The sequence below is a fragment of the Gadus chalcogrammus genome, chromosome 3, assembly GCF_026213295.1.
Source record: "Gadus chalcogrammus isolate NIFS_2021 chromosome 3, NIFS_Gcha_1.0, whole genome shotgun sequence".
NCBI classification, from domain to species: Eukaryota; Metazoa; Chordata; class Actinopteri; order Gadiformes; family Gadidae; genus Gadus; species Gadus chalcogrammus.
In genome coordinates this window covers 19521711-19531008 of record NC_079414.1, presented here as the reverse complement: position 1 = coordinate 19531008, position 9298 = coordinate 19521711, and the positions used below count along the sequence as shown (strand labels likewise).

General features: G+C 42.3%; 1 protein-coding gene across 1 annotated transcript; it reads left to right on the top strand.

The window, feature by feature from the left end:
- Nucleotides 1-3895: 3895 nt before the first annotated feature.
- LOC130379578 (cytochrome P450 3A30-like) lies at nt 3896-8912 on the top strand. Its single transcript, XM_056586512.1, has 13 exons — nt 3896-4100; nt 4375-4468; nt 4620-4672; nt 4889-4988; nt 5437-5550; nt 5788-5879; nt 6069-6217; nt 6396-6523; nt 6637-6718; nt 6918-7078; nt 7375-7601; nt 7713-7875; nt 8218-8912. Exons 1-13 carry the CDS (start codon nt 4030-4032, stop codon nt 8299-8301), a joined length of 1518 nt encoding a protein of 505 aa, XP_056442487.1. The 5' UTR covers nt 3896-4029; the 3' UTR covers nt 8302-8912.
- The last annotated feature ends 386 nt before the right edge of the window (nt 8913-9298 follow it).

The window sequence follows — 9298 nt, the reverse complement described above, 5'->3', positions numbered from 1 at the left end:
CATCAGAGGGTGTTCGTTATTTGATCGTCCTTGTTGGACCTTATGTAGACAATGCTTACTGTTAAGCATTGTGTCTCCGTGACAGAGTGCTAGAGTGGAGGTAGTGCGTCAGTCTTGAATTTCTGCGCGGGGGGTTCGACTCCCAAGTGACGCGAATTTATGTGAAGCTTAAAAAGTCCCAATTCTCATGCATATGGAATACTTATTCACTAAAGCTTATGGAATTATATTTTTGTGCTTATTTCGAACTTGAACCCATATTTTCAAGGCCGTGCTGGCACCACATCGATGGGGGTAAAATGCACTATGATGGACCGGCGAATTTGAACCCCGGTCGCTGGCGTTCGGGTCTTATACTAATCCACTAGGCTACAGCCGCTACCTCTCAGCGGTTGAAAACATGCGATGCATTTCTTAAATAGGGTGTATTTAAAGTGAATTCCCTAAATGATAGAATAATGCAGGATGGACGTTGCTTATGCATTTTTAAATCATCATCATTCTATTTGGATTAATGGCGAACAATTCTGCATTTGGTATAGTTATTTTATAGACAATATGCAGAATCTTTTCACTTATACGCATATAGACTGCTTGATCTATCGTAAAGGTGAGAAAAATGACGCAAATAACGCCCCTTTCAAGTGAACGCGCACTGAACCTAAAGCGGAAAACCTGGTTCGACTAATTTAATCTAAAGTGAGCATCGTGGTACCGTTTAACTCTAATTGCGAGTTGCGGCTCTGTCGAGCCAGGTTTTCCCAAGAAAGCCTGGGTATGTTCAGCGAGGTTCGTGGTATACCCCCCTGGAGCTCTATATCTATATCATATCATATAATATAATAATAATAATATTAAGTATGGGTATTTATTTATATAATATTATATCTAATATCACGGCCAAAAGCTATGTGCGCCTCGGACTTCAGCTCCCGGAGTACACCGCCGGTGTTGGTGCCAGATTGACTCGGCTGCCAGATCGACTCGGGGACCTAGATGCGCATTAATGACGCACTTCCTGTAAACGCATGCGCATGCGTGTTTCATTCATTCCCATGTTATTCCCAAGTGTTAACGATCTCCTTTTGTTTTCTAATCTATGAATAATAATCTGATGTACAAATTATTGTTGCATATAATTGGGTAATAGATATAAAAAAGAATCGGTTAACTCCATTCACTGAACGGGGCGATCCACTTTATTTCCAGCGCTCCCAACACAGAGTCAAAACAGCGACCCACACGCAGACACTTCCGTTCTCCTCCTTCAGAATAAGAGTCCCTAACAGGAACTGGGGTACATATGCATTCATCAGTGCTTTTAGACGTGTTTTCAATGGCTTTGTTGTGCGAAAGAACGGGCTGCGTTCAATGAAATCAAAACCAAAACGGATTGAGCCTTCTTTTTATGTCCATGATTGAGCCCCGTTTATAAACAACCCTTCCGGGTTGGTCCGTTGGCTTGTGTCGATACATCAAGTGTCGATAAGTCATCTGTAAGCGCAGGACCCCGAGTCGATCTGGCAGCCGAGTCAATCTGACACCCACACCGGAGCTGCCAGACTGCCGCAGAAGCTTCGGCGGCGGCCGGACGGCTTCGACGGCAGTCAGTCCTGGCGGGGGTAGCTAAGTGGCAGTCCTGCAGCTCAGCTCCGGGAGTACAATCCCTTTCTCCTCCATGTCTCCTCCTCCGGACTGCCGCCGAAGATTCGGCAGCAGTCCGGCTGAGAAAGAGATTGTACTCCCGCTTAGCTGCAGAGCTGCTCGTCCGCTGGTCCACAAAATCTTAGCAATGCTCTGATCGGAGGGGAGTGGGGAAGTGGGAGGTGATATTCAACTGTGCCCCCTTCCTGCGTAGGAGGGGGCGCCCAAAACTGACTAGCTTGTTTGGTAACTGTAGGTGGGGTACTTTCAGAATGCACACATTCTTCTACTCAAGAATGTGTGTTTGTCTTATTGTATCCAATGCTGTATTAGAGTAAAGCAGACGTGCAGGTCCATAAACGGTCCACTCATTATTTATTTGGAAGAGGATTGGGGCCATACATAAGAAAAAAATAATTATTTCTGACTTTATTCTGTGCTCAAGAGAGACCACAAGGGCCTGGGCTTTGGACCCATGAAAAAAGCCCGGGTGACTCACATCCCCACAAAGGACCCCCAGGCGGTTAAACTTCCCAAGGCCGTAGAGAGGGAGGGCGGAGGAGACAAGGGGAAGAGGAAAGAGGAGGGCTTGAGGAGGCAGGAGATTGATAGGACCTGGGAGAGAGATTTCCGCTCCTCCTACTAGTAACTGCTAGTAACCCCAAGGGTTTAATCATCTCATTGTTTATGATGTGCTATTTTTTTTTTTTTTGATAACCCTTGGATGTGAATGAGTAATACCTTCAAATAACAGTTTAAATGAAGATCAAACAAGTTGACCTTTATTGATTTTTAGTGCATACTCCGAACTGCCGCAACATCTGGTCACGTTTTGAACCAGAATATGTGCAACAAGGTTATGTGTTAATTTGTGTTGCATTTACAAATCCAACATGCTATGGGTTATAATCCTCAAAGATTAACCATGACTTGTTATTATAACAGTAAACTGGAGACTTAGGTTTACTCAAAGACGGATGCGTGACTTACCCAGGACTATGTTATCTTCATGATTGCAGTATTAGGTACAAAGGTATTGTTTTTTTCAATGTTAACCAACTAACCTTAAGAGGGAAGGAGGATGCCCCTTTTGTTTTATGACATTGTGAATATAGGGCAGAATAGATGTATGAGGCAAACTAGGCATGTGTCCAACATCTCTAGTTTTGTAATATCAATGTTCATGGTCATTTTCATACTTTCTTGTAGACATCCAGGATCGTTTTTGTATTTAAAAAATAATCTGCACTGGATATTCATGAATATTCATTAATTCGGGTCCTCTCTGGATTTTTACTGCTACTAGTTTTACCCATGGAGGGTTTCTTTGACCTTGTTAAAGGAATCCAATAAGGGTGTGTGTATTTTAGGATTACATGTATACTCCTGAAATGATAAATAAAAAAAAACAATAATTTACAAAAATCAAAATAACTTTACAAAACGAATTAACAAAGCAATTTTGAAAATCGTTAGGAATTAAAAGTACAATTTGCTATTATTTTTTGCAGTGATCTTATTAGATATCACAGTGGATCTGTTCATACCTATTGTTCTTGTAGGGTTTGGGTATTATTATTCCGGATTGGTCGCGTCTATCTCAGGGGTGAACATAAGAAGGTCTCTAAAACGTTTGGTAGGCTACAGAAATTCCCGTAGGGGGCGCTACCATTCCTAGTCAAATAACTAAAACTTAATCTTAGGGTAAATGCCTTATTTTGCAGGCAGACGATTATTGAATAGGTAAAAAAAAAAAAATGAAAATCGAAGCACCTTGAATTGATATTGATTGTGTAAAAAATGGCAGATTTATACGCAAATCTAAAAATTAACACGTGTGTGACCATTTGTGTCGATAGCGCAGTATGGAATAAAAAAAATGGTGTTGAAGGACAAAGACGGAGGTATAATTGCGACTAGGAGTAATGACTGCACCCGTGATTTGCTTGAAAAGGGCAGCCGCTGGGATGGGCGGTGCGTGGGCTGTGAATACATTGCGTGACCGTCCGTGCATTCCTATACATTAGTTATTTCTGATGCAGTAGATGAAACACTACACATGCCACACTGCTTTTCAATTAATGTTCGCAATCAAGTGAATGGAAATTGTAATAGATCACCTACAGTCAAAATATAATTTCCATATCTTTTTTGAATACACTTCATCTACAGTTTATATGACATATCTATCGTGTAATATGCACAGTCCTTTCTAGTCAACTATTAACCTGAGCCAGAGACCATTTCGTCATCCGTCACCTCTCGCACACTCTGTGTCAACTGCGGAGCAGGCACCAAGCGTCCCATTCCCAGAGTGGACTTCTTAAGGCTTGTACCTAGAGTGAAGAGACAAACGGAGGAAGAGAGGAAGAAGAAAGGAAGAAAATGGGCTATCTACCCTATCTCTCTACGGAGACGTGGACCCTATTGGTAGCCGCAATCACACTGATCGTTGTGTAAGGAACTTTCTTTATTTATGTCTGTTTTATGTTACTCAAGAATGTGTGTTTTTCTAATTGTATCCAATGCTGTAATAGAGTGATACAGTCGTGCAGGACCACAGACAGCTATTTCACATCCTCATGATCTGTATTAATAAAGTAGATTATTATTATTGTTTTTATATGTGGATACAACATTTTCAAATGATAAGGCCAAAATTATATAGTGGAGCTTTTGGAATAATGAACAGTTTTTCACGATATCATGTCATCAACGGTTTATGCCCAGGTATGCCTACTGGCCTTATGGCGTCTTTAAAAGGATTGGTGTCCCTGGTCCCAAACCAATTCCATTCTTCGGAACCATGCTAGCATACAAACGAGTAAGGACAGAAGAAACAAAATCAAACAAAATAAATGTTCATGCTATTATGAGTCCCAAGGCCTAACTGAGGGGCTGTTTATAATCCGGTTATAATGTCACCCTTAAGTTATGCTGTGTTTGTTGCTCAACTGCATTATTCTTATACCCAGGGCTTAACCACATTTGACATGGAGTGCTTCAATAAGTATGGAAAGACATGGGGGTGAGTAGGCCTCAGGGTTTTACCTTTGTTTCTGAACCACTGTACAGTTTTGATATCATCCCATCTGTTACCCTGGCCTGTACGCAAGGGTATCTAATGACACATGCATCAAATTAGTGTATGAATCCATCTATTTACATTACAATCTATATAATCGATTTTTTTGTCAGAGATGGTATAAAAGTATGTGTTGTTGTGGTTGTTGTTGATACTTAGCATCTACGACGGTAGAAAGCCGGTGCTGTGCACCACAGATGTCTCCCTCATTAAGACGGTTCTCATCAAGGAGTGCTACTCTCTGTTTACTAACCGCAGGGTAAGAACCAACCAATCGCCACGTTTCCCTGGAGCTGGCTTTTACCAGCTTGATTTGCACTGCATTAATATTGCAATACATTAATAATATCACTAGACTGTAAATTAATACCCTGTATCTAATCTACCTGATTATTTAGTATCTCACTGTTCATATTTATCGTACTGTCCATCGCTGCTGCTCTTATCCACTATACCCATATTATGCTGCTCATACTTCACTAGGTCAGTTTAATTTTACTGCTGTATTGCACAACATGACAAATCAAATTCAAACTGCACCTTAAGTGCTCCTTTGTACCTCTATTTTGATCTCCAATTGCATTTCGTTGTCACTCTGCAAAATGACAATGAAGTTGAATCTGAATCTGAACAGACCCAGTTTTTTAAAAAGGTAGGGAAGCGCAGGAGAGAAGATGTCCTCTTCTTTAACACTGTGTGTCCTGCAGAACTTCCGTGTGAACGGGCCTCTCTACGACGCCGTGTCGATCGCAGAGGACGACCAGTGGAGGAGGATCCGGAGTGTCCTCTCTCCCTCCTTCACCTCTGGGAGACTGAAGGAGGTGAGTGCCTCTCCTGCACAAACCGGCCGGTCCGGTTCTCTCAGGCCTTGGATGTAAAAGTCATTCAAAATGTGCAGTGTTGTAACTCAACACTGATAAAAATCACAAGAGAACAGGAGCAGAGGCAGGAAGGCAAAACAAAGCAGAAGGAGCTCATTCCTCCTTTGTAACCGCACACTTTCCCTGAATCCGCGTGTCTCTGTTTCAACCTGTGTGTTCTGCTGACTGTGTGCCTAGATGTTCATCCTCATGAAGCAACACTCGGCAAACCTGGTCAGGAGCATTACAAAAAGGGTGGACAACAAAGAAGATGTGCTAGAGCTGAAGGAGTGAGAAACTCATCCAACTAACTCAGGATAAAACAAAGATATTTACACAGGATTTTTGTTGATAGAGTGTGTGTGTGTGTGTGTGTGTGTGTGTGTGTGTGTGTGTGTGTGTGTGTGTGTGTGTGTGTGTGTGTGTGTGTGTGTGTGTGTGTGTGTGTGTGTGTGTGAGTGTGTGTGTGTGTGTCACAGATTCTTTGGACCCTACAGTATGGATGTAGTGACCAGCACATCCTTAAGCGTGGACATAGACTCACTCAACAACCCTTCGGACCCCTTTGTCACCCACATCAAAAAGATGCTGAAGTTTGACCTTTTCCAACCAATCTTCCTTCTTATTGGTAAAGTATTTGAGTAAATGGGGTTACATAATGGATCCAATAAAGTGCATATAGACCGTAGCGGGAAGAGCGGAAGGTGTCATTGAGCTAGCCCCAAGATAGATACCTAACCCCGACCAGCTCATTAATGACATGTATCTGTTGTCATGCTCAATGGACCGTTCCTCTGTACCCCCAGCTTTCTTCCCCTTCTTGGGGCCCATCTTTGAGAAGCTGGAGTTCTCCTTTATCCCCACATATGTCACTGACTTCTTCTATGCCTCACTGCAGAAGATCAAAGCCAACCGCGAGGCTAGTCAAAACAAGGTATGAATATATGTATGTATTTGTGTGTGTGTTTGGGTACTATTTAGGCCTCTGAATTTCTTTGTGCCGAGTCATGATGTCATGTCTCCTATGACAAATGCCTTTAATCGCAGAGTGGTCGAGTGGATTTCCTCCAGCTCATGATAGACTCACAGAGGAAAGATGAAGAATCTAATGGACAGGAGCCAATGAAAGGTGTGTGCATTCTCTCACACACACACACACACACACACACACACACACACACACACACACACACACACACACACACACACACACACACACACACACACACACACACACACACACACACACACACACAAAAACAAACACATCTATAAATACGCATACATACACACTCTCAAGGTGTTCTTCTGGACTTCTGTACCTGCAGGTCTGACAGACCATGAGGTGCTCTCCCAGGCCATGATATTCCTCTTTGCCGGCTATGAGACCACCAGCAGTTCTCTGGGTTTCTTGGCATACAACCTTGCCTTGAACCCGGAGGTTATGACCAAGCTGCAGCAGGAGATAGACTCTACCTTCCCTAACAAGGTATGGAGGGAGAAGATAGGAAAGTCTCAAGAGAAGTTAGCATGGTACACATGTTAATTATTATTTTACATGTATCAACATATGTCCGGCCCCCTACACACACACACTCACACGATTGTGGGGGGAATTATACAGGAATATATTTCTTATGTATATGTTAAAAAAAGAGTTGGTTATTTTGCTCATTGCTGTGGTTGTGTGTGTGTGTGTGTGTGTGTGTGTGTGTGTGTGTGTGTGTGTGTGTGTGTGTGTGTGTGTGTGTGTGTGTGTGTGTGTGTGTGTGTGTGTGTGTACAGGGTGCTGTGGACTACCAGGCTCTAAACCAAATGGAATACCTTGACAGCGTTATCAACGAGTCTCTCAGACTTTACCCCATTGCCTTGCGTCTCGAGCGTGTTGCCAAGGCAACCGTAGAGATCAACGGTTTGGTCATTCCTAAAGGAACTGTTGTCATGGTACCCTTGTGGGTCATGCACCGCGACCCTGACTTGTGGCCGAATCCTGAGGAGTTCAAACCAGAAAGGTCCCGACCTTAATCTTTGTTATTGTGTGTTTGTTCGAGCCAAAAAGGTGTGAATTCTGACCCCATCTGTGTGTGTGCGACTGTTTGTGTGTTGTTATGCACACCCTTTAGGTTCAGCAAGGAGAACAAGGATACGATTGACCCGTACACATACATGCCCTTCGGGGCCGGCCCCAGGAACTGTATCGGCATGCGTTTTGCTCTGGTGATGATGAAACTAGCCATGGTGGAGATCCTGCAGAAGTTCAGCTTCGCTGTGTGCGACCAAACAGAGGTGAGGTCACACACTCTATAATGATCCAGAACCCGTAGGGGTCAGGGTCCTCTTTTGGTTATGGTCAACTGTGTCTGGGTAAGGTCAAATTCTGTTACCGTGAACCCGGGTCTGTTTATCAATATGTGTAGAACCGGAGTTGATCCAGGAACCCCTAACCATTAGGATCAGATTACAAGAGCGCTGAATAAGGGGAAAAAAACTGAGCACCCAATCTATCTCAGAAAGAGTTTCCCGGTTCAGTTAGGTCATGTTGGACCCTTGAAGACTTCTACACTGTAGCATGTTAGCGACTGCTGACTATCCTGTTGTCATAACTCTGATCATCTCTTGTCTCCTCAGATCCCCCTTGAAATGGACATCCAGGGCCTGCTGATGCCCAAACGGCCGCTTCGAATTCAGCTCGTGCCTCGTTCTGACCACTGAGCCAGTGACAACCTACCAGCCACTGACAAATGAGGCACACCTGCACTTTTCTTGTGTCTATGTTTTTTTATAACAAACCATCCATCTAATTTTGAATGCACTTACGAAAACACACAAAATGGATATATGAACGCTGTATTTGAATCATGTTTAGAGACATTCTGTCTCTAAACCTGTTGAGGTTACCCTTATTCTCTATCAATATTAACTACAAATATAACCAAAACGAATACATCATATACGTATAAATATGTATACATATTTATTTTTTTAAAAAGGCAATCAAAAATAAATCCAACACACAGTCCCACAAAACCCAGACCAAGAATAAATCAGAATAATTGTTGATATTATTTTGATATAAACTTTGGGAGTATGTGGTCATATCATTTGTAGTCAGTGTAACACATAGTCATACAATTCAATGTTTGAATTCAAAATCACACATTCCCAGGCCTATATAATCGGGGAGAAAAGCTAAGAAATTGTATGATTGATAGCCCTATCCTTCCGGTTCGTTCTATCCATGCCCGATCTCTATTTTAAACTTAAAATGTATCTCAATAAAAATACAATGTTCAATGATAACGTTTGCAACATTGTTTGTAGTCTATCCTCTTTTTTCATGCTTAACATAGTCAAATTGGAGGGTATAACTTGATTTTAAAAGACTAGTGAATGCAAATAAAAAAAAGAGAAATTCATCGATAAAGAAAATTTAAAACTTAAATATTATGAAAATATGGCATAAAACCACCTATAAACCTCTTTCACAAAACACTTGAGTTGTATTGCTTAGAGGATCACAGGTAAGAGGCGCAGGAGCCCGTTCCTAAAGAAACTCCATTCCGGATCTCCTAATGACCTGGAATCCATGTTGTTCCTACAGCGAAGGTGTTGTGCTGCTATCCATTTGTATGGTACGCTGGATGTGTTTTTCGTAGGCGGAATCTGGGAAAATCATGAATATTAATGAGGGGAAACCTCATATCCCGGC